At 38.8% G+C, this 26,478-nt stretch overlaps 1 protein-coding gene across 1 annotated transcript in view; it reads left to right on the forward strand.

Moving 5' to 3' along the window:
• ARHGAP15 (Rho GTPase activating protein 15) overlaps nucleotides 1-26,478 on the forward strand; it is a 320,887-nt gene that overhangs the window by 144,323 nt on the left and 150,086 nt on the right. The window contains exons 7-8 of the mRNA XM_054636450.2: nucleotides 19,076-19,174; nucleotides 21,051-21,177. Of these exons, the coding sequence (XP_054492425.1) occupies nucleotides 19,076-19,174; nucleotides 21,051-21,177 (226 nt within the window). The remainder of the gene's footprint in view (nucleotides 1-19,075; nucleotides 19,175-21,050; nucleotides 21,178-26,478) is intronic.

Raw genomic sequence — 26,478 nt, forward strand, 5'->3', positions numbered from 1 at the left:
TTCTAATAAGTAAGGTTTTAAGTGTACTTTGGCCATGAAACAAACTTTTCTGAAATATCTAATGAAAAGTGACATCACACTCATCACTATCCTGTTTTAAATTTAAACTACCCTGCCTTGCATAATCAATTACTTACAGAAAATTTTAAAGCCCTTAAAATTCTGAAATGGTTTCTGGCATTTAATTATATAAGATTTTTGACCTGGCTAGGCAGATAATGTTAACACAGCTTTAATACTAAACAAGACTGAACATGTGTGTGCTTGACTTTTATTAAACTCCTACTGAAGAAACAGATTAATTGGAGGCTGATTCATTGGTGAACAGGCGTTAAAGACAGAAGGACCTTCTCACATTTTGTTCTGTTACCCAGGCTTATGCCATCTCAGGTTGGCAAGGAGATCCCAACTGTAGTGTTTTGAAATGTAACTGAAAGAAATTTTAGAATAACAGGTGCAAAAAAAAAAAAAAAAAGAAAAAAAAAGAAAACCAAAAAAATCCCCCACCAACCCCTCTACACACAAGAAAAAAAAAAAAAAGAAAAGTGAGTCATTTTCAAAATGCTGCTCTAATTCCTTTCTATTCTCTTGTGCCAAATGACCACCTGACACCTCTCTGACACAGGTATTGCCCAGATAGGTTTTCATTAGTGATGTTAAAAGTGTAAATGGGATCATGGGAGCCAGCAGCTGTCGCAATGATTTCCTACATGATTATTACTTCTCCCCCGCCTTAGAACAATTTTTAAGAAGATGTGTACAAGCTGTGATTAAACCACTTCAGCTTAAGCTCAAAGTAAATTGAAAAAGTCCTTCTTAAAGCTCTCATTTAACAGTGCTTTACATCCATCTGTAAAATCAGAGCTTTGCTTGCGAGCACCCTCAGAATAGCCCACTTTCCACAAGGTAGCAGAGGTTAAAAATAAAATAGCAAGAAATCCGTGGCAAAGCACATGTGAGATTAACGGGGTGAAAGTACTGGAGTGGAGAGCTGTTTTCTTCTGTCTGAGCTCCTCGTTCTGTCGCACAACCCCCAGTCTGGAAATCTTAACACTGACACTTTTGTACAGATCGGTTTGTTAGCGATTTCAGATTTTAATTCAGCACCCTCGCTTGATTATTACTGACATTTCTTTTCTGTAATACCGGCGCAGAGAGAGAGAGAGAGAGAACGTGTATAAACAGATTTTTGCATGAGCTAGGTGGTGCGCAGTTCTGATACCAGCTCCCAAAACTCGAGAGAAACGCGTTTGCTTTCAAGGTGTATTTCTGGGATTCAAAAAAAAAAAATTTAAAAAAAGGGGGAGATTGTGATCTGGGAGGTTCAGCTGTGCTCTTCGGTAGCTCCAGGTGGAATGCTGCCGATTTCTGGGTGTTTGTGGGAAGCAGGAGACTCTCCTGGCTTTATTTGGTTCTTGTGTGAAAGTGGGGGAAATGAAAGTATTTTGACAATTACCCATTGAGCTTTTCACTTCATTCAAATCTGCAGCGCAGCGCTGAAGTTGGTGAGTGGGTGTGCAAGGGAGAAGCAGAAAAACAAAAACATGTACTATAAAAGCAGGCTAAAAGCCTGCACAGCTCCCTGCAAATTCAGATCTCTGCACTCAGTAAAGTCCTACATTTTAAAACCATCTATTCCTCTGTCTTCATCACTACTGAACATTAAAGATACGGGTAAAAATTAACCTCTGATGTAAATCACTTAGATTTAAATATATTATACAGCTTAATTTATGAAATGGCTTGGTGTGTTATGTTTTATGAATGTTTATTTTCCCCTTACAATCCAAATTTGTAGAAACTAAATACTATAATGAAATTGAGAGCTGAATTACATTCTCTTACAGGTTTAAATGTACACTTATGCTCATTGATGTGCACAAATAGCAAAAATTATTTGGAGAAATTTTTACTACAACTATTTCCAGGATTAAGGGTTTTTTCTGTTTTAGTTATTAGTTCATTATATCTGGCATTCTACAGGTAAAAACATCAAAAGCTAAATCAAAAGCATAAAAAAACACTAAAAGGAATGTACTTGAAACAAGGTTCTTATCTAATGTTGTAGCTCAGCATATTTTCTGGCTTTCTAAATGTAATTTATGAACTGATTTTTCAGCTGTACATATAAAGTCCCTGAGCTGTATTACAAAAATTTAATATACAATACAATACATGTACAGGCAGTTTAAAAAAGGTATCTCCATGGCAATATATCATAATAAACTTTCTTAATATTTGCATTGCAGCAGCTGATTTCTGATTTTTTTTTTTTTCCCAGTGCAGTAGAACTAAAGCACAATAGCTGAAAGGTGAACTTTTTTGTATTTCAACATTCCCAGCCTGGTAAAACTGTTCCGCTTGCTACATGATGTTATAAATATCAAGATTAGTTTCTTCTAAAATTACCAGTGCCAGCTGCATTCAGTTTCCCATGTTGTATAGTATTTTGTTACTAATGTTCTCAGTTTAGTGCAAGGGGTTTAAAAATCAAATTACTCACAAAAATATCCAATATTAGAAATCTGTTTATAGGTTTCCCATGTATTTTAAATATTGTATATAAATCCATTTGTCTTGCTGAGTCAAATACTCCCACTAATATCACTGTTCTCCCTGCCTTTTAGCCCAATATGCTCCCATATTAACAATAACCATTTTAATTTTTCCTCTGGTGCCCAGTACCTACAATTTGGATAACTGACAAGCATTAAATTATTTGTAACAGTGGCAGGTCTGTGTGTGCCTATAGATTTTCAGACATGGAGGCATAAATATACACCTATAGCCTGTTTAAAAAAAAAAAAAATCTACTGCACTGTATTTTGAATGCAGTGGTCCAGCATGTACATTATGCACATTTTTAAGAATTTAATTGAATCATGAGCTGTATTAGTACTGCAGCAAAAATCAGCAATTTCTGCCATCCTGAAGTCTATACACAATCTTGCTTTTGAACCTGTGTGTATTTAAGTTCTTCAGCTGACATCATTTCAGTCTGGGAATTTGACATACGGCCACTAAACCAGGATTAATTGAGCACTTCTGTGCAGTACAAAACATTCTTTATATATTGACAAATATTTCTAAAAAATGGATTGGTATTTTTGCTGTTAATTGTTTCATTACTGACCTTTACCTCTGTAGACATATGCAGTTTTCGTTTTTTTGGGAGAGACTTTCAAAATATTTTTTTTTTAAGTGTCCAATGCTCAGTGCTAGCAGTGACATTTTTACAGTCTATTCAGAAGCATATATTTCACTCTTTTGTATCTCATTTCTTTCTATTTATTTAAAACAACTTAGCATGGAAAATCTTGCAGATTTAAGTGACAGTGATGATGTACAATATGCATAAAATGAGCCTGTCCCTACCCGTGGTGTGTATTGCTAGGGACTCCATTGCAATATTTACAGTTAAACTAAACTTTTTCAAATGAAGCAAAATTGCATTTGTTTTGCAGATTTGCTCATCATTAAATGTGAAACATTTCACATTTGTCTTTTTGAGTAATTGGCTTTTTAAAATGATAAGGTGCTCTGAACACTTGTTATGTGGATAGGTCTGACGTTGTATCCCAGAAATCCATATGCCATACAGACAGAACAGAAGAAAGATATTCACAAGCATGTCACAGATTGGACTGAAGCAAGCCAAAAACCAAAGTGCCATGGCATTAACAATAGCACCAGATTTACTGTCACGATTGCAATCTGTGCTGTATCATAGACAGAAGGAGAACTTTTGATAGGTAACACCTCAGTGTTTTTTAAATCTTTTTGGCAAATTATCATTTTCATTATATTTTTGCCTGCCATATAATATTATTATAATGGTATTAAGTCACTCAGACACGCACACACATGCACACGCACAAAGTTTATTAGCCCTCAACAAAAGGGCTGATTTACCTCCTGGGCTAACTGTTCCTCAACAAAAAGGAAGGTATTTTATTAAAAAATAATGCATGTTTTAGGGTGAATCATCCACAAAACTGGCAGGGATTTTTCCAGTAGGCATTAAGTTAATAAAAGCTTAGTTAATAAAGTCTTAATCAATAAAATCTTAGCTAACATAGCTAATAAAGGTACAGAGAAAAACCACGTGCACCAAGTAAAGCTTGACAGCCCAGAAGTTTCCAAAGTTTGAAGGCAATAAAGAAGCAGGCTTAGGGGGAAATATTTTTTTCCTGGGGTTCAATCCCAACTGACTTCATTTTCCCACTGCAAGCATGTAGATGTTTCTTTTTGACCATAAAATCATACATTTTCTTCTCGTGTAAAAAAAGCTGCATAAAGCAGATTTGGCAATACCATAATTCATGTTGAGCTCTGGTAAGTGCTGAAAAAGATTTACAAACTCACAGCTTGACACTGAGCCCACATGTTGGGTAGAGTAGAGAAAAAGCTCTAGAAATACTACATAGAGCTTCCTGGCAGCAAACAGAGAAACATCAGTCAATTGTTTTTCTGAATTGAAAGCCACCTTGGGACCTTGTTGAAAATAACGTCTCTGCCTATCTTTTCTGCAGTTTAAATTACCTGGCTGGGGGAGTTGTCCTGGAGCCATCCACAATAGGCTGTTTAGTGCAAGAAAAACACAGAAATTCTTGCTTTATATGAATTATAGATTTGAAACACAATTCACGAAGGAAATGAGAATCGTGAGAGCGCAGGCAAACCTACCTAAACACGAGTCTGGGTGTTGCAACCTCCTTTGCACTGGAAAATACTCTTTTTTATACTTTTTGAGCATCCTTTTTCGATTGCAGACATCGCCCTTGTCTGAAACCATTGGAACTACTCGTGTGAGAAACGGTTGCTTGCATAATTTAACTCGCTACGTTGACTTAAAACTGTATTGGCAGCGTAGTTGGGGCTTGATATTCTCTGAAATGTTTCAAAGTTTACAGTGGTGCTGCTGCTGTGTTTTGCATTCGCTCCCACAAAATACCGTGTTGCCACAAAATGTTGTGGGAGCTTCATTTAAATACCATGCGCTGTGCACGCTTGCCTGGAGCCTGGGGAAAATGAGAAATTACTTAAAATTTTGGTTGAAAGCAGCAGCGGCAAATTTTTTGCGACTTTCAGGTTTTTTTCTCTCCCAGTTTCCAAAGATTTGGCTGGTTTAGTCTCACTCCATCTTGAGTGGAGCATCTACACCTATCTCCAGTCTTCTATTCATGGTGATGGTGATTTCACTAAAAATATTAGCAGCAGCTCAGCTCCCACTTTTCTGGACTTTTCTACAACTGAAGAACTGCAGAGTGGTTTGTGTAGGCAGCAAACACATGTGAAGGGGTTAAAGATATGACAGGTGAATCCTTTTTTAAAATCTCGTCATGAGTGACAGCACAGTAGTTTTATCTTCTTCTCCCCCTGAGGTGTGAAGGGATGTGCAGGTATTTGATATTTGCTCCCAGATGTGGGACTGCTGTTATTTGCCACTTTGGGAAGCACCAGGTGAGATATTCCTTGAATAAACCTAATTGCAACTTTCCCTGCCTACTTGCAGAACTTTATTATCTCTCGGATCTTCAGTACTGGAGTCAATAATTTGTTTGAACAAGTTTTCCATCTAATCATTAACACACTTAAAGCCTATAATGAGCTCTGTATCCATGCAAATGCATCTTTTTTAACTGCTTGCATAGATTTAAGGGCATAGTTTCCCTGTAAAATGGAAATCAGAGCTGTTCCTTACACAAATGCCTCAGTTCTTAATTAGGGGTGGATCAGCAGCAACTTCCTAAGTTTATTTAATTTTAAAGCATTCATCTCTTTACATACTGTATTTGGGATATTTTTAAAGAGAAATAACATTTTTAAACCTGTATCAAATCAAATGCCTCATATTTTTCTCAACCCCTCTTATCTTGAAGTAGTCAGTGAATGAACAGTCTCAATTCAGCAATGAAAGGCATTTATAAACAGATTTTTTTCAACTTTATCAGCTGCTGCTCAACTCCCATTGTATTGATATAATGATACTTCAAGATAAATAAAGAAATTTATGACTTTAACAATTTGAATAACGAGAAAGGCAATCAGATTAAAATGGGGACCATTCACGCCCCACATGACAGCTCAGAGGACTCTAGCAGAAGAGTAACCAGCTCAGTGAAAAATCAGAAACTGTGATTGCTATTTAACACTGCAGCTTTTCACAGTAGCTCAGCAGAAAGTTATTTAGCACAGGTGTTTCTGTAAGTCTGATACATTGGGAAAATTCACAAGGTTCTCCGGCTCTCTTGCTCCGTGTCGGCTGTGAAGTTGGTCCTGTGATACAGCAAACGGGTTTCTAGTAGGAAATAGAGCATGGAGGCAAATGAGCAAGTTCAAACATAGGATCTGATCTAGATTCATTTGCTTGGTTGCTAATTTTTGTAACGCATGACAGTAGTGAGGTGAATGACCTGTCATCGAGCAAAAGCAGCGAGAAGCGGGAATGAGTTATCGTTCGGAGTTAAGCGTGAAACTGAGATCCTGTTCCCTTCCCTCGATAAAAGCAGCTTTCCAAATAACATGGATATCAGTGCTCCTTCTTTGTTAAGTGAGGGGTTTGATAAATATTCACCTATTTCAGTATTTCCCACTACTTTGTTTAGCTATGGTGTGTTTCTGTGCTTTCAGCCTGTGGGTTTGCATTTCAATAAGAGATGAAATGGTATAATTGAATTTCTCAACACCTAAAAACTCTCAGCACTTTTTTCTTCTTTTATTTCTCAAGTTCTGGCAGTATCTAATTTATGGCTTAATTCTTCGTAAGGTCATTCTCTAAGTGAGTGACTTCCAGTTAATCTCAGACATTATGAGCTTGGCTGTGATAGAGAATCAGTTCATCTGTTCTCAGAAAGAAAAGAGTGAGTTGTGGGGATTGTTGGCAATATGAGTTTAGCTGAAAGCTAGGTACAATTTCTTACCAAGTTATTATTTTTCCCTCATTATTTTCAAGGTAATCTGGCTGTGTTTTTACTAATATAACCAAGTTGAAAGAAAAAATCGTTTTTCTTTCCTGGTACTGTGTTCTCCAAGTAGGTATATAAGGTTACTAGTGTGAGTTTGCTCCTAATAATGAAGGAGCCAATAGGTGGTGGGATTTTTTTGTAATTATTTTTTGGTTTTTTCCCCCCTCTAATTCCTTGATGAGGTATTGTCTCCTCTCAGTTGGGCTGGAAGGTGCAGCTTTCTTTTGCTGTTACCCTTACAAATGACAGCTAACTTTGTTGCTTGTGGTTCTGCTGTTAATTTACATGCAGCTCTTACTGACTGTCACTAACATATCTTTTGTTCCCTGAAATATTCACTCTGTGAATAAATATAACTTTTCTGCTATTTTTTGCTCGGGCTGATTTGCTCATTTCACTCTTGTGACTGCAAACAGCTCAAGCACTCAGATTCTGCACGTTGCCTATTGCTTAATGAAGTACCTTGCTGAATCAGGGATACCGTGTTCCAGCAGATGAAAGGGAAGCACATAAGAAGCTCTACTGCCAGGTTCTGCTTTGAATGTTTTTCTTTTAATCAATTTTTAGACTTATTAGCATAGCGGATCACGGTTTTCGCGAAACAAATAAAAGCTTCAAGTCTGATTCTTGAAAGCGTTGGGAAATGTTAATGTAATTGGTTCTGTTTATAGTTCAAACTCACTTACATGTCTCTGCTCATAGACACGAGTAATAGAGTCAGCTCTCCCAGCTCTGGTTTAATGAGTTAGTACCCCAAATCTCTGGGAAGTAGCTTATGGGTTTCCTTTGTCAGAACCAAGAATCTGATAGCATTCTTAATTATCTTAGTGGCAGCAGAACAGTGCAAGGGTTAGGTCACGACTTATAAGACAGGGAAACATAAAACTTGTAGAAACTCTGGTCTTTAATTCCAGTTTCCTTAAGACTTTCTCTTTTGCCTCACAGTTTAATGTCCACATTACTGGCTGGATGTTGCTTTTGAGTTGTCGTGAGATGCTGAGTTTGGGGAGAGTGATAATGGACCCAGAATTTCTGACAACTTGGAGAGGAGGGCAAAGAACATGTGGGTCAAGGGCCTGTGGGGAGATGCCCTGGTTATGGCATTTCTGGGTCTGCAGTTTGGGTTGCTGGATAGCCACGAGTCTCTTGGCACACCATCCACTGTGCTTGAATTGATGTGCAAAGGTGACACGTTGGACAAGGAGGCCATAATGTGTTTTAAACCTCTCAATTTCCTTGCCACGTGTACTGTGTATTTAATTATGACAAGACATGGAGTAAAAATAATGGTGTTGAAGGGATTCAGATAAATATGGCCTTGTGATTGTGTCACGGAGGAGCTGAACCCCAAATTCCCAGCCATTCCTGGCCTTGACAATTTTGTGGATTTTTAGCTTCCCTTATACTTAGACCCCAAAGTTCTTGAATGAGTTGCCACCCCAAACCTGCATTCTCCTGTACTGCACCATCCAAAAGCTTGCAACAGAAAGAATAGAATATCAGGCTTTCAGACACAGCATATTTAGAAAAGAGAGAGAGAGAAAGAGTCTGCCAAATTCCCCAAATCCACTTCCCAATTCCCCTCAAGGATAGCAGGAAATTACTTGTTATCAGTGGGTAATTCAACCACAAACGTTATTGATTACCCAGCCTCAATCTTTACAGTCTTGATGGCCAAATATTTTGCAACCATTCTCTCTATTTAAAACTAGGAGGTGGATTTTTATTTTGGAAAAGTGGAGTTTTTCAGATTTTCTGCATGCCACATCACATTGTGATGTGCCCCTCCAGATTGTCCAGTGTGATAGCCAGAAGCTTGACTGACAGATGTCAAAGTGTAAATCATGTTCTAATACATGAGAAATGCCTACATGGTTAAAAAAAATCCCATAGTTGCAAAAAATGTTTATTTAAAATAATTTATTTGCTTTTAATATTTGGTGTTTGGTATATGCTCACCAGAAACTCAGACCTAGAGAGAAGGTATGTGATTCTTATGTTTTTTTCCTAATTTTGCTGTAATTTTTTAAATTACAGAATTGATCCAAGTAGGTTCTCTTGCTTGTGAGCTACAGAGTCAAATGTTTCTGTGGTTTTTCACCCAATGACCTCTGGCTGACCAAAATCAGTTATTGTAAGAAATTCCCTAAGTTCTGACCTATATTCCCCCTTCCTAGAAAAGCTCCCCTTAGACACCTATTGTGAAAAGATATTAAATATTTTGGTTATGTGATATTTTTAAATAACATTTTGAGTAACCTGCTGTCGTTACTACAGTACCACATAGAGCAGCTGATAAATTTAAAGGCCAGTGCAGTTCCAGTGCTGTCAGTGTAGTTCCAGAATGTCTAAATAAAAAATCCAAGGATCCTCCAAAGCTTGCAAACTGGTCTGAGGCTATCACAATGATTTGGAGACATAAAAAGATTTTTTTTTGTTTTCAGAATACAAGAATCTCGGATTTGAAAAGTTAGGTGATATTATGCTTTGAAATAAATTGTCTCCATAGTATCTATATTGTGATGCTGCTTATTACTTAATATAACATCATTCCCAGATGAAATAAATATCAAAACTGTGTCAGAGAGGTTCATAGCCTACTGGTCTTTTGGGAACTCCATTGATACCCCATCCCTGGAAGTGTTCAAGGCCAGGCTGGATGGAACTCTGAGCAACCTGCTCTAGTGGAAGGTGTCCCTGTTTAGAGCAGGGGTTTGGAACAGAGTGATTCTAATCTCCCTTCAAACCCAGACCATACAAGGATTTTGTGTTTTGAAATATCCATATTCTCCTGTGCTCAGTTAAGACCTGCATTACCTGCACAACCCATAGGTTGTGACTCCCGAGAAGCTAAAAGTTAGTTAGGGTACAAAATTCATCCATCTTTATCCTAAATCTTATCAGCATCATTTTTATTAAAGAACTAAATAACTTATTAAAATAGAAATCTTTCCAGTTGTGGTAGTTGGAATTGTTTGTTTTCTTGAATGGATGCAATAGCCTTATTCAAAACATTTTTCATCCTGCTTAGCTTTTCCTAATAGCTACATACAAATGAAGATGGAAGGAGGAAAACCCAAGATGTTCTGTGTGGTTTGCTCCCTGCATGCAAGGGGAGATAATAACCTGCATATTTTCCTGCCTGCCCCTCTCAGGAACTTGACACAGCTGGTGGAGTGTATCTGCAGATCATGGACCAACTTTGATGCTGTACTTTGTTGTGAAACAATAGCTGGCATGGCCGTGGCACTGCAGGGTATTGCACTTTGTCTTCAGCAGACCTGTTTCTATAGAAAGGAACCTCCTGTTCTTGCCCCAGGCCACAAAACCCTCTCCTGGAGAGACAGTGTCTTGGATCTCGAGCAGTAGGAGGAATCTTGTGTTCCTATACTGGCTTTTGGCAAGTTAGTAAAATTACATATGCAGCTATTTTGGAGAATGACCGCATGTTCTACATGCTCAGTACACAGGTTCTGAATCACCAGGAAAAAGAAAAAAAGAAAGAAAGGAAAAGAAACTATCAGAATGAAAAGAAAATGGTAAATAAACAATGAAAATCCCATTCAGAAGTGCTGTTTCATCTCTAAGAGATGCTTTATTCAACAGCAGGTAGCAATCCCCACCAGAAACATCTGCTATCAGAGGATTTGCAGGTACACTTTTGTTCACTGCTCACTGAATTTGTGTCGGTATTATAATTCAGCAGGTTTCTGCTTTTCACACAGACCAGGATTAGCGCTGACTTGGGCTGGAGGGCATTCAAGCTGCTGTTCTTCTGTTGGCTATATTTCTCTGTAAACATCTAATTGTTTCAAAAAGTGATGTACAGTATGCAAAAACCTGAATTCAATGCAAATAAGCCTGTGCAGCTCTAAACTTACCAGGTGTTCTCATTAGTGTAAGTAGACAAGGAACGATTCTTGAAAGTTTTACAAACACTTATAATCACAGACAAATACGTTACTGTAAGTATAAAGACACCTATAGCAACATCTCTTTTTCCTTATTGTGCAATCTCAGCATTCATTAATAGGAGATATGTGCCAGTAAATGAAATACTAAGAGCCAGCACTGGCTTCTTCTTGCAAATAATGTAGCTGTGAAATGCTCTGCTGCTGATGAATAAATTTTTTGGCTAAAATAAGAGTCAACAAAATGAAATCTTTACACCCAGCACATATATATTTTAAATATATATCTTTGCCTGCACTGAAAGCAGAGCATTCATTCTCCCTTTGATATTTTTGTTTGTTACAAGGACTTATCACATTGAGTCTCACTCACATTCATCATAAAGTGTTATAATATGTATATAAAATTGGACAGGAGAACCATTCATCACTAGGTATTGTCCAGCTGGTAAAGCTAAGAAAGACAGGACTTCTCTGAGCAACCATTGCCAATATCTCTGTGTGTGGCTGTGTAATGTATGGCTTCAGATTGCAAAGGCAATAACAGTAAAATATTACCCTAAGGAGAAAAGTAGCTTGCAGTAGGTATTTATGCACTGCCTTCAGTCTTCATCCTTGGACAAAATGTGCAATTGTCTATTCCCTGACTTCCCACTATGCACAGACACGACTGAATTGTGTCTTAATTATTAACTCTTGCTTTTACCACTTGTGGGGGTATTCCTTTCTCGCTCCCCCAGCCTGGTGACTCCCATCTCCTGTGACTTTGGCTGAAGGGCTGTCAGAATTCCACCCCTCCTGCTCCATGGCGAGGGGCTGGAGCAGAGGGCAGCACGGGCAGGGGGGACACGGCAGGCTGCACACAAGTGGCTGGCATCCAGGAGGGTCATCTGCTGCCTGTCTCACATTTCCCTTTCTGCTCTTTATCCTCTGAAGGAAACCCCTGTTTCTCAGAGGCTGATCCCAGTGTTCCAACTGTCTCTCACAGGGCATATTACCAGCGTAGTGGATCCAGCAGGAAATACTTCCCAGGACATTCCCTGGATGTTTAGCAGAGGTTGTTTGCTCTTTCTTACCTTTCCCTTTGCTCAAACATCATGTGCTTTCTTCTCACACTCCTCCAAGGCAGCAAAAAACCAGACCTGGACTGGTGGGTGGAGAAAGGAGAAGGACAAGTTGTTCCTTGAAATCAGTGACAGCATCCCAACATCCCTGGACCTTTCTTTCTGTCCAGAGAAGCTCTTGGACGCCCAGCCCAAGCTCCACTTCCAATCCAAGGAGGAGTTTTGGTCTCTGAGGGCTTTATGAGCATCAATTGTGACCTCCTCTTGGTTCAATTTTTCCCTTACAAGTGATAAAAATCAGTTCTTCTGCATCTGAGATTCATCACAGCCAGGAAGGAAAGGAAAAAAATTGTCTCATGATGCAGAGAGAAGATTCTCACCTAGTTAGTATTAATGAAATTTTCCAAGAGAAACTGGCATGTCATATGAGTTTATGGCATAGAAGAAGGGAAACTTTAGGTTCAAAAATTTTTCCTTCTTAACCATCTGAGAGTTCATTATTTTAAGGCCGAATTATGTTGAAGGATTCAATCCCAGGAATTCACCATGAAAAGAATTATTTCATCTTCATTGAACAATATAGTTTTATTTTAAAATTTATTGTTTCTTGTAAGTTGCACCCCCAAATCTGAGACAGCTCAATCCATTTTGGAGGCATTGATGTGTATAATGCCAGCCTCAGTTTATTTTCACTAAGAAGCAACTTGTTGTATATGAGGAGGTTGCATTGATATGATGACCCCACAAAGGTTCCCAGAGAGTGGAAGCAGTCACACCACAAGGCAACACAGCTTAGGACATAACCTATAAACATCTGGCAGTATTCAGTCTCACAAATTGTAATATTGCAGAAGTTGTGAAAACACAGGATCTGTTTGTTGCCTCTTTGAAATCCTTGGTTTTCACAGTCATTTTTACAAAATCAGGAAAAAACAGGGTAATTAAAACATAAGGTTCAACATCTTTAGATATGTAGAACATTTTCTGTTGCCTAAAACAAATATTCCCAAAGAAAGTATAAAACATTTTTCTGACTTGCAAAGTTTTTGCAGTCTATCATTTAAATTACTTAAATAAAGGGAGCTTTACTGCTCCCAAAAGCTGAGAATATAACACCCGCCATGCATATTAGCTTGATCTTTTTGACAGACCAGAAAAGTGTTTGTGTGTGCCAATTAAAACAAAAATGGATCCCTAGTGGCTTGTTCCTCACACAACTTCTGAAGACTGCTATCATTGTATGCCGGGGTAACCCTGGATAAGGCGGCTCTCCAAAGTAAACAAACTTTTCAAAACTTTCATGACAGATGGGGGTTACAAATGCATTTTAATAAGAGAGTTGCCAAAGCAACTTTTTTGCAATCAGCATATATTTACTTAACATCTAGCAACATTGGGAACACAAGGCAGATACTTTCTCACCAAATTTTTTAACAAATATCATTTTTTTTGAAAGATTGGTTGAAGACCTTTTCTCTCAAGCTGATATTTCCCCATCACTTCAATGTTAACTTTGCTCGACATCCAAAGGACTGCGAGATGGGTGAAGCCAGACTGTAATATGAGACAGACAATCTGCTTGATAATGAAATTTCTTTGGTAGTCATAAACATCTTAGAGTCCTTTAAGTAATTTAACTATCAGCATAACCATGACTACCTCTGCTTGATAGGCTGGCTCATGGAATGGATACATGATGCTGTACGAGTCTAACACAGCTCAAGACTGAGCCTTTTGTTTTCTTTTGTTGCCATTTTTTAATATTAGTCTCAGCTCACTATGGTACAGCACAGAGAGATATTTTATTTATCCTCTCGGCTGCTTACTCATTCAGCATAAACATGGCCAAGAGACTGGATTATCTGTGAGAAAGAATTTAGGATCAACTTCCAGAAATGCAGTTAGACTTTTGACGTGTTTTTAGAAACTTGCATGGCTCTGTCCCAGTTTAATTGAAATCCAGTTAATTAAACAACTAAGGAGCATAGTGTCTCCCATCTTTAATTAATTCTACTTTTACCGGGGATGTGGACACAGGAGTGTCCAGGTTTTATATATTTATTCTCAAGTTTTATTATATTGTAATGTGTTTTTTTTTTTTTTTAATGAATATTTAGAGACAGAAAATTCCCAATATCCTTTTTTTTTTTTTCTTTTATTTTTTTCCATTCTTTTTGACTCTTTTCACAACCTCTCTGGCCCAGCCCTGGTGGCTGCCATGCAGATGGTAAATGAGGTGTCCTGCATTGCATGGATAGACCCCATCCTGAAAAATCTGTTAGGAAAACAGAAAGAAAAATGCCAGATTTCTCTTCATTATAGGGAATCAGGTTGATTAGCATGATCAGAAAAAAACCCACCACTTTGTGAGTGAGCAAGGTGAGATGAAGGGGAGCAGTGGGAAGAGGGAAGAGTGTTAACTTTGGAACTAGAAATGCTCCAGCAACTCACATTTCCTTTTTTTCCTACACATATCAAGGGCAGCAATCCCAATGCACAGTGCAACAAGAGGAACACATTTTATTGAATTTCTGCACGCAGAGGTATCTGTCAATCCAAGTTTAAATCACTTAGTGTTCACCACAAGCTGTGTGAGTCCCAGGTGGCATAAAAATTTCTGTTTTCTGCACTGAATCTTGCACTGGATTAGCAACTGCTGAAGTTTCCACGGTCCAAAAGCATCCAATAATCCAACACTGAACCGTTGGAGTCGGTTATATGAAGCCTCACCTCAATAGTCCAGCAATTTTTCTGGATGTCCCAGTTTCAGGGGGTGTTGAGCATTGGCTTGTTTCAGTATTTGGCTGAATTAAGAACTGTGACATGGATTTTTGGTGTTCATACTTGAGCTATACATGAACCATACGCTTCCTTGGCTGCTCACTCTCTTATTTTTCCTTGTTGTGCAGTACACACTAAATTTTCTTGCTGCGTTTCTCCTTCCCCACAGAATTCTTCACTTCCTGTATTAAGGTTTGTTCTTGGCATTGTCTAAAAATAGTTCATCACTGCAAATAATAGTTGTGGCCACCAGAGATGCATAAGTACACTTTGAAGTGGGTGAATCAATAAGATGGGTTTGGATTTTTGTTTAGCTGTGTGACTTTATCACCCTTTCCCATATCTCCACAGAGTGTCTATCAGTAGGATTGCTGAAATTGCCTCCATCCTTGTTCTGAAGCTAAAATAAATGCAAGAACATCTGTTTAAGTGTATACTGGTAAAGAACTAGAGGGATACCAGGAATGAGATGCTTTTCACAGTGGTGCCATGGTCCCCAGACCAAACTTTGCAGGAAAACCATGGACAGAAGAGCCTGATCTTCTTCCATGGCTCTTTTACCTCCTATTTTCCATTGGCATGGATATACTGTGAAAGGAAAGTCTGTGAGACAAGCTCTGAGGGGTGATCTGTAAGGGTTTGGAAGTCCTGGCACAGCCGTATATCCCAGAGGACAACTTAGCACAGGAAAAATACAAAATTTGTAAAATTTTTAAAATCCGTTGATCCTGGGTAGCCTCCGAGGTATATCTGTATATTATAAAATGGTAATGGCATTAATTAGACACAGGGTCCTGTATTTTGTGGAGCTAAAAGGGTACATTTCTGTTTAATAACATAGGATCTTGTTGAACACCACCTTGGTGCATCATTATGGTGACACACGCAAAAAGAAGCTCAACCCTCCATTTGCAGCTCTATAAGGTGACAAGAGAAACCCTTAATAAGCCACAAATAGAATATCAGGAAGTGTTTCACACCTGCCTCCCTCCCCACTTCCCACACAGTGTTGGCAGCCCAGCAGTGCATTGAATTTAGCACACATTTACCTGTGGTGAGCCGATATTTTCTGAGGATCAATGCTTAGCAGCAGGGCTGTGCTACAGCTCACTGCAAAACTGCCATGCGAGTTGATTCAGGCTTTGAAGTCATTTTTTTCCCTTGGTGCTGTAGAGAGAAAGAAGGAATTCAGGCACCCTGGGTCTCCTATCCCCATCCTGAAGGGCATGGCAAACCAGAGGGTTAATGCCAGTTGTCAATCCTCGTGGGTGTTTATTGCTGACAGCAGCAGCAGCATTCTGCCTGGTAAGGTAGTGCTAATTCTAGACTGTAGCCTTTGAAAAAATGATGGCACAGAGAGAGGGATTTTGGGAGCTTTTAAATAAGTGAAGTACCTGGCACAATGGAGTCTGGCAGCTCTGGATAGAACGCTTAATTTTCTTTTTTTTCCCCCCCCCCAGATTTGTCTTTCATTTGTTTCCCCGGTCCCTCTGTTTATTTCAGCAGTGCCTGACACAGGGATGGTGTGTTAACAGGCCTTAATATTGAACAATTTCTGCTTGTTGTTAGTTATACATCATTTAGGGCTGTGATCATAAATTGTTCAATCACAAGGTTTAGTCAAAACCAGCATTCTTTACTGATGTCTTTTCCCAAGGGTGTTGAAAATTTGATTGTTCAAAGTGCAAATATGGTTTAGCAATCCTTTCCAAGAGTAATTTATCAGAAATCCTAAGGAGGTAATATATAAAAGTGGGATAGAAAACCTGCACATTAAATGGGATTTACCAGCCAAAGCCTTTGGAACTGCTTGCCTGTGAATGACTGGAATGGAGCAGAACAAAGTCAATTACTGACTGTAATTAAGGAGTGGATGCATTTAAACTGTAGAGAGCAGTAGCAGTCTTCTTGAAACTGTCTTGTTACTCTGAAGATTAGTCTGAGGAAAGAAAGAAAAGGACTTGAACTATATCTTACAGAAAGTATATTTTAAATGAATTCTCTTCCCTCCATTCTATGATCTGTTTTTACAGATTTGCTCATAAAACACTGATAATATATGATTATCAAAATAACACATTCAAGACAAAGAAACTTTCAACATGTATTTTGCTTTGGTCTTGTTAGCAATGGAGTATCTCTTTTGCATATCATACAGTGCAAATATTTATGCAGTGCTGAATACTTGTATTTTAATAAAGCCTGAATTTACTGAACGGAAGGCTGAACTATGTTGTGTCCTTTTTAAGCCTTCAAAATACAGTAAATCTAATTACATATGTTGCTCTTACTTTGAAAATGTTATTCCATTTTATAATTTTAATAATGATTTGTTTATACTGGGAGGGAGGCATTAGATTGAATTGTTGCCTGTGTTTAGTCTAATTCATATCTGCATGTATACATTAATAAATTGTGATATCATATCATACATTTTGAACCCAAATGGAGGTCAGCTCTTTTCTGCTGCTCACCTTAAGCTGCATTTGGACTTTTTATTTCCTTTTGGTGAAGGGAGGGGTGAGTGTGCAAGTGATGATTAACGTTATGGCCCCGGACTAATGAGGGAATTGAGATTTCCCCAATAAATAACTCTCCCTGGCACTTGGGGAGCAGTGGGGTGGCTGCTGGAGTTGGCCCCTGATGGGTGCAGAGGGGATGGGGTGAACATCTGCAGCCCTGCAGCCCCGAGCCCACACCAGGGGAGCGTTCCCACATTCTCAGCAGCACTCCCACAGGATGTCTCCGCTGGAGCTGCGCTGACGGGATTTTCCTTAATGCTGATGACTTTGGAAACCTTCCTTACAGGCATTTCCTCAATAAAGGGAGGGTTATAGGACAATTAATGTGACATTAGGCTGTTGTTTTTTGGTTTGGGTTTTCTTTTTCCTGGTATTATTTCAGTTTTAAGGGAGATGCTGGGAGTACCCAGGCTGGTGAGGATCTGGTGTTTCTTTTTAGCTTCAGTAAAAACTCTTGACAGGGGGGAGATGCAGGGAAACAGCAGCACTTCAGGTCAATGTATTTACATAAACAAACTGTGCCAGGTCATAACAACTTTGCCTTTTCCCAGAGTTGGTCAGAAGGAAATCCCAATTTGGTGCTAAATAATCCATGTTCCAGTGAACATTCCAGCATTCAGACTAAACCTGCATCCCCTATACACCAAGACCCAAATGTTCCATTTCCACACGTGGATACCACCAAATTTTGCACCAGCAGCTTTTAGCAGCACCAAAATAAGAATAAAACTTTGGTTCCAGAGCTGGCAGGAGCTGAGCTATCTTGGAGCATGGGCAGAATGAGCTCCTGCCCCTTCCAAAATGTGCTGGTGATGTAGCCCTTGGTTTACTTGTCTGCAAACAAAGATGTTGTGCCCAGATGATGCTCCGTGGCCACGGGCATCAGGAATTTGTAGAATAATCCTGGGACAAAGCACTGCACAGCTCTGGGCCTCAGTTTTGCCATCTGTGAAATGGTTGCTTCAACCTGTTGTGTGAAATACCTGGAGATTTCCTCTGGTGAAATATATATATATATATTAAAAAAAAAAAAAAATATATATATATATGTGTGTGTGTGTGTGTGTAAAATAAAAAATTATGTATCATTATTATCCCAGTGGTTTACAGAAGTTCAGACCAACAGCATATACATACATATTTCCACCAAATATTAGGTTAGGCAGTGAAACAGCATTATCAGGGGATTGAATATTCTTTTGATAAATATTCCCAGTGAGTGGGTCAAAAATGTAAATTGACTTCTATTCAGACAAACTGGGGATTTTTTTTTTCCTGATAAATGGGCTCCTAATTACTCTGCTGCAGCCATCTTTGATGATAACTTCTTTTTTTAATGTGAAAGAGTGACATTATCAATTTTACCAAAATGTTTGGAAGTGGGGAATCATAGGTAAATAATAAATGTGCAAATTCAAGAATGGAGGTACCAGACACAAAAACCAATATTAGTAAAATAGAAATGGAAACTGCAAATGGCAGGAAATAATTTTCCTGATGCATTCAGTTCTTTTCAGGGTGTTTTGATTTCCCTTGAACTGTGTCTCGTTACACCGAGTTTCCTGGCTTTTCATAACTTTTGTCACATACCCATTATTTCTGTACTATTTGTGTTCTGTGGTTGCATTGCTGAGACAATATCTCGTTTGTTTTGACATATTCAAAACAGTTTTCAGACAGAGGTTCAGAACTCCTCGGTAACTCGGCACTCCAGCAGACAAATCTCAGTAAAAAGAACAAGCATTTGGGGGGAACGGGAGGGAAAATAGAGGCAAATCTTCTGCCTGGTGTGTGCTTTACTCACCTGTGTGTGCCCATGCCCTCCCCAGATCACCACAGTGTCAGGAAATGAGTTCCTCTTCCAGTCGGATATCGACTTTCTCATATTGGATTGGTTCCACGCTATCAAAAATGCAATTGACAGATTGGTATGTATTTGTTTTGGCTGTTACCTTTATTAATTAAGATGTAGCAATTTCAACTTCATTTGCTCAGGCATCTCTACAGGTTTTAGGCAGTCAGCAGCTAGCTAGACGTTCCTTTCTCTGAAGGATATAAAAATATGTATGCAAATCTACAAAAAAATGTCAGATAAACAAGGTTGTTGCACAAAAATGTCATTTGATTCTTGCCTCGAAACGGAACGCTACATTTATTTCTCTGAAATAACAAGGACGCTGGCTTGCTGAGGGTTGTAAAAGCACACAAGCACTTAATAACTAATGAATTTTTGCATTTTCTGTTTATGCAGCCTACAGTATATAATCTTCAATAGAACTATTAATACATTTGAGCCTTTTATGAATTTTTGTATTACTTATTCACAAGAATAACGCTAGCAAATAATATTCCTTTGTAACTGATTGCTGGTATTCTCCCAGGAAGGCTGGGGGTTTTCTACTAGAAGTAAGCAGGGTTGCATTTTATTAAAACAGTTTTTAATTACCAAACCAGCTTCAGCTGTAGCTTTTTCTTTCTTTTTTGCCACTCTCAGTACAAATTCCAAACATCTTCCTCCTATCCCTGCCTGATCCAAGAACATTTTCTTTTTTTTTTCTTTTTTCTTTTTTTGAGGGCACTGACTTTCCTTGTTCACTGCAGAATCTGTTGAGAGAAAAATATCCCCATTTCTTGCATTTTTCAGAGGTTTTCAGTGCAGTGGAATCTGCAGCCTCTTTGAAAGGGTTAATTTGAACACAGCTACTGTTTCCTTAAAGAGCTACAAACATTCTATTACCCTGAGGCTATAATCAGCCAAGGAAAGTTTGATCTGATGATGTATGTCTTCATATTGTGCATTTCATTGGGTGTGTGAGGATATTGATATCCAACTAAAGATTTTGGGGTGGAGTTTTCCACGGAGACTTGGGGGAAAAAAAATCTTTTTTGGCATATTATTCAACTAAACATCTAATAAACCTGATTATACATATATATATATATATATGGGGTTTTTTTTAGTGTAGCTGAAGTAATATTGTGGCACCAGCAGCCCTGAGCATGCAGAGAGAGCCACAGCAGCAGCAGCTGGTGGGGCACGAGTGGCCCCTGGTTGGCTGGGGGTGGCCAAGGTCCGAGTGCGCAGGACAGGATGTCCCCACGCACCACTCCTGGCCACTCCATCCCTGCCAGCCATGTCACTCCTGAAAACTCTGAACGAGTGTGAAGAGCCTGGCAGCTTTCCAGCCTCTTGGGATGGCTGAGTCTCACCTGACCAAATGCCATGGGAGGAGACGTGGCTTCAGCCGAAACAGCGTCGCCTTTTTTTCGTTCTTTTTGGTTTTTTTGCTTTTTTTTCCCCTGCTCATTTTCACTTTGTCTGCCAGTAAATTAGAATAAGGAAAAAGCCCCCCGACTACTTCTTAAGCTTTAACCAGCAGAATTCAACCCCAAATTTGCGATGATGTTTGAAGTAATTGTGTTTGCAAGAATATTTACTGTAACTATCTAAAACAGAAAAGCAATTTAAACACTCTTCCTCTTTGCCAGCATTTGAAAGTAGCCTGCAATGTGGAAATAATTTTGGTCCCTAAAGCCTAAAGAAGCAGGCCTTTTGTTTTCCTCACTTAAATGGGAATTTATCTCAGAAATTAGGATCAGTCTGTCAGGGCCATAAAAGCTTTGCCATATGACAAATTTTGCATTACACTTTCCTTAAATTATATACTCCCTGCACACTTGCTCTGTGTGTGTCTGTTAGCTTCTGTACTGGCATTCTGGAATCTCTTGCTGCATTCCTACAAATAATAATTTTATTAAAAGCATACACATATGTATATACATTTATATATATTCTTTTCCCAGCCAAAAGAACAGAGAATTACATCGAGAAATTTGGAGTTCAAACTCAGAAGATCCTCCAGCATCGAATTACTGAATAACTTAGACACTGAATCCAAAGAGCCAAAGCCTGAACACAGAAAATCTTTAAGTAAGGCTTTTTTCTTTCCTCATTTTTCTTTCCTTTTTTTTTTTCCTTTCCTTTTTAAATAACTATGCCATTACAGGACAAGATAATTTTTATTACATACAGAATGTAAGGAAGATCACTGAGAATTTTAAAGCTGAATATGTTCTGCACTGATATACATAACTTGCATTTAAGTAAAGACAGTTACTAGCTCCACACTTTTAAAGGGTGACACTCTCTCCTAAGCAAAATAAATTTGTTTAGGAGCAAAGACATTTATTTAAGCCATTTATTTTTTAAAATAAGCAACATGAGCCCTACATTAATGGTCTGTTGCAGTTGCTTTGTTTCCATTTTGGTAAAATACCTCAAATTGCCAGAGTAATTTTGTCTGTTGTGTATTTATACACTGAATTGCTGAAGGAATTGACATATCCTTTGCAGCCAACAATCAGTGATGTATCTATAATTTTATAGAAGATAAATTCCAGGGTTTGGCGTTGATTGTTTGTCAGTGTGATTAGAAAAGAAAGTGATCTAAAACCAACAGGGCTGTGCTTTACTCCTCTGAAAAGACTCTCCCAGTTTGTGCCGAGATGCTCATGAGATCGTGGGCAGCAGGAGCTGCTGCTGACCCTGAATCCCACTCTCAACATTTTTTTAACTTCAGCCTCTCCCCTGAATTTTGTTTTCCTCCTTTGTTTGGCGGGAGGTTCACATCCTGCTCGCGGTGACAGCCCCAGACTGGCAGGCTGGTTCGAGGTGCCTTTAGGTACCAAAGGGCTCTGTAGGAATTTGCCTGCACGCATTTCAGTGCAGGATCAAAGCCTGAGATGTTAAGAAAAGGGCTGCATTAAAAAGACCCAACATAGCTATTTTTAATGATAATTATCCACACAATCATAAATATATGCACACATGCGTGCGCGTACACACAAATAGAGACTCATTAAATAGTCTCTTTTTGCAGACCACAGGATTTTGGGGTTTGTTTGCTTATTATCTTGAAGATGTTTCTTTTTTTTTTATTTTTTAAGGGTTTTGTGGTTTTGGTTTTTTTTTTCTTTGTGTTATAAAATATAAAGTAGCCTGAACGTGGCTTGTGATTGACCCAATATCTTTGCAGTGGGTGTTACGTTGCATTTCTCAGAGGAAGAAAAATAAGACTGAGAACACAGTGAGTTCTGAGGGTCTGATTCTGCTCTTATTGTAGCTAATAGCAAAATGCCCATAAACTGTCTCAGCACTCAGGGAATTTTTATTTATTTATTTAGACTTCTCACATATCTTTAAATGATAATTTGTCAGACAAAACAGAAAAAGTGACTATGAGCAGTGACAGAGACTTAGTCTATGTTTCTTTTCAAACCTTAGAGAATCCTGAATAACCTCCGTTTTGTTAAAGGCTATTTAAACTATTAAAAAAATGTGAAAATATCTGCTGTGAAATCTCACTGAATCGAAGCTTGCATTTAAATACCGTAGATTGGATTGCTTCTAAAATATGTATTCAGAACTTTTTTTTTTTTGGCCCCTTGAGATCAAGCAATTATGTGGAATTAGAAAAATCATATTATTCACTTACTTATTAGTAGTCTGAGCACAAACTGTATTGTCAGTTTTCTGCCTTTGGCTTTCTGTGCCCTTAATGTTCACACAAGTATCGTAGCCAGAATTATCGGCAGCTAGAGCCAAAATTGCTTTAAAAAGGCATGAGAACTGGTAATGACACATTGTTAGCAGTTAACAGGTGGTCGTTTCATTGTCCAGTTTGACTGCAGAGCACAAAGATATGTGCAATATCTGCAAGTGTATTTATAAAGTTCTTGCAAAGTTTAACGATTTTATAATTTTATAGTGCTTTTACGTTATTGACTATTGCCAGTGCCAAATCCAAACAAAGGAGATTTTTTAATGATGCCTTAGAACTCCTCCAGTTTAACAAAGATGAGCAACTGATAGCAGCCCACCCCCTCCCACTTTGATAACCTTTAATGAAATATTCAGACAGCTCAGATTCATTTGTATTTACCTTATCTACATTGTAGGTGTTGCAAAAATATCCTTGATACTGCTGCATCATTGCTTTTTTTTATTATTTTTATTTTCAGCAGTACAAGTATATAAAGGACAGGTACCAAAGCATTTCAGTAATTTACTCTTTAATTTAAGACTGGGGAGACTGTCCCTGGAGATTTAGTAGCTGGAATTTGGTTTTTATGTCTAATCCTAATTGCTTCTGCTTGCACTACAAGGACAAATGGTAATTCTCTGTTATGCTTTTTGAGCTGTAGACACTGCTTTCATTGAAAATTGGGCTCAAACTGCCAGGCTCAATTTCCAAAGTTCAGAGAGTGGCTGTTCTCTTGGTCATGCAGATTTTCAGTGGCTTCTCATCCAGTTTGGTTTCAACTCATGTTCTAATTGAAGTTTTCTTGAGCTATGAAGAAACCAAGAATGGCCTTGGGGAGTGTTACCAAAATATGTAAAACTGTGATCTTGTTCTCAAATACATGGAAAGAGATGACTTTTTATTTTATGATGTCAGCTATTTCACTGATATAATTTCTGCAGCTGATGCTGGTCAGAAATAGCACAGTTTTCACCCCAGAAACCTCCTTCATTAGAAGAAGGGTGCATTTTTTGCAAGAAAATTGCCTTGCAGCACTACTTCTTTCAGTGCAAAGTGTTGTTCTAAACAGATCATTTAAAAATTAATGTCAAACTTCATAATTTCCAAGTAATTTAGTTATCATTCAGACCATAGGGGTGTTTTGGGGTTTTTTGTTGGTTTTTTTTTTTTTTGTAAGGTAATCAAAAAGTCCTCCCAGTTAGTAGCAATTTTAATGGGGTTCACTGGTAGGTGGTCTGCTATGTTAATTTTAAATCCCAGGGAACCAGGCACCTGGGTTACACTGCAAGTAAAGATGCTGTTGTGGTGTATGGGAAGTAGGGAAAGAATCTGGGATGTAGGGAAAGGGTCTGTGCACCACAAGGTTCCCAGGAATTGTTCTCTTCTCCCAACCCCAAGGGACCTTACTGTGTGTCAGGACAGCTCTTGCGTTTTGGGCACTGAAACCAAGCGGATGCTCTCAGCTAAGCTCTGCCCTTCTTTTCCTGCCCATGCACCCATCCTGTGGTTCGCATCCTCTGGGCTATTTTTGGCCATCGTCTGGGAATTCTGTCCCCCAGGAGTGACCTCTTGTGGAAGAGCCTGGGCTGGAGTTGCTATTGATTGTCGGAGGGGATCAATTCCCCTCCTGCTCCCCCTCTCCAGGATGGAAACAAACAGCTCTGCAGTAGGAAGAGTGCCCTTTGGCTACCGTATCAATCTGAGGGTTGCTCTTGTCAAAATGCACAATCACAAGCTTGATAATGCAATCCATTCCCAAAGCACTATATTTCCAACCTGTTCTCCATCATTTCCTTATGGCGTCACATTTACTCAGTTCATCACATTCTTATTAATATTTTAGGTTTCCTTGAAAGTGATGGAATTCTATTTTTATTACAAAAGCAACAAGAATAAATACTAATTGTTGTCAGTTATTTCCTTATGTAGTGGGAACAGTAATCTGTTCCTCAGCTTTAGGTTGCCAAAGCAAAATAATGAAATATTTTAGACATTTAAAAAAAAATCTGTGATATTAGATAAATGCAATTTGATCTCCTTGTTTGCCACATAAAAGCTGGAACTGCCTGAATTGATAAGATTGAATTGCATTATTTTTATTGTTTCTACTCGCATATTTTTTCCTTATCTTCAAGAACACTTTACTGGAAAGCCAGTGGTTACTCATGCAGCCTGGAAAATCTCCTCCATGTTTGAATTCTAGCTGGAGGTGCCACAACTCCAGCCTTAAGAATTTTAAAAAATATATATGTGTGGAAAGGAACATGTTGGTGAGTTGTGGCAGCGTTGCTGCTATTCATGGTCATCTCAGTGTCTCACTAAGAGCAGTCAGAGACCCCTGGCGTCACTGTGCCAGACACAACGTGATACCAAAGTAAGACAATTCCAGCTCTCAGCCCCAAAAAGGACAAGTTGCAACAGGTGGAAAAAAGTGGACAAAGGCAGGGGGTGGAAGGAAAAGTTGACAGCAAAGCCAACATGTCATGCATATTAAACAGCAGGCTGGGGATTCCTTTCCGCTCTCCGTAAGGATCAGGGTTTTAGCCCCAGCACCCTGGCCACCAGCCAACTCAAATAATGATACTTTCCTTACCTAAATTCCTCTTGGACTCTCAACAGGGAGTGATAGGTCTTTAAGTCCAAAAGGGTGATGCTTTACCCTTGGGATGCCACAGCCTTTGCATGCTTCCCTAGGGAATGGCCTTGTGGCAGTGTCTGGGAATATACCTCCTAGCATCTTTTAAATCAAGGGAAAAAAACCCCAAAACTTCTGGATCTTAATTTCAATTTGCCTTCATAGGTGTTTGCTACAAAGTCATCTGGGCATTGAAGTCTGTTTTAGTTTCTTAAAAGACAGTTAAATTCAGGAGTTTATAGTCCTTAGAATTGAACCATGGACTGTGTGATTTAAAATTGCCCAAAATTGCTTTTCTTGTTTCATTCACTTTTCTCCAGAAGACTGAATTTTGAAACTTGAGCATGGTGTGTATTTATCCCTCGTTAATTACTAAAGCATCTGGAATCCTTTCTGAAGGCAGTTTGTTAGATAACCACGTCTGTACAATGAGTGTGAGGGGAAATAACAGCAGCAGAAACCCCCTTTGGTCATTTCATGGACATGGTGGAAGAAATGGGGAATTTGGTGGAGCTTGAAAATTTCCTGGCTTCACATGCTCCACTTGGTCCTTCCCTGGCTAAATCTTCCTCCAAGGACTTGTCTGAGGGTTTAAGGTTTGTCCCTGCACAGGACTGAGAATTTCTGTGGCAAAGACCTCCTGTTTGAGGCTGGTGTTTCTCTGAGGAGGGAAAGGATAGGCACCAGGGCACGAACACATGGATTTACATGGTTTTGGCTGTGTAATAACAGAAGGAGGAAAAAAAAAATCCAAAAATTAATTTCTTGAAAACATCATTATATGTTCTAGGAAAAGGCACTGCAATTACAGGCAGTGCTGAGAGGAACCTGCGGGAGTTTTCTGTTTTCTTCTCTAACACATGAAGGGGATGGAAGGTTTGGAGACCATATCTTGGGATGTAGAGAGAGGTTTCACTGGCCCAGCCAAGCTTATCAAGGGCTGGATTCTGGGGAAGCTCATGTAGTCATTCATCCACACAGAGTCACCTATTTGAAAAGGGGGTTCATTAACAGGGCACCAAAAAGGTGTGGATATGGCCTTTGAGGACATGGT

This window comes from Agelaius phoeniceus, chromosome 7, assembly GCF_051311805.1.
Source record: "Agelaius phoeniceus isolate bAgePho1 chromosome 7, bAgePho1.hap1, whole genome shotgun sequence".
Lineage (NCBI taxonomy): Eukaryota > Metazoa > Chordata > Aves > Passeriformes > Icteridae > Agelaius > Agelaius phoeniceus.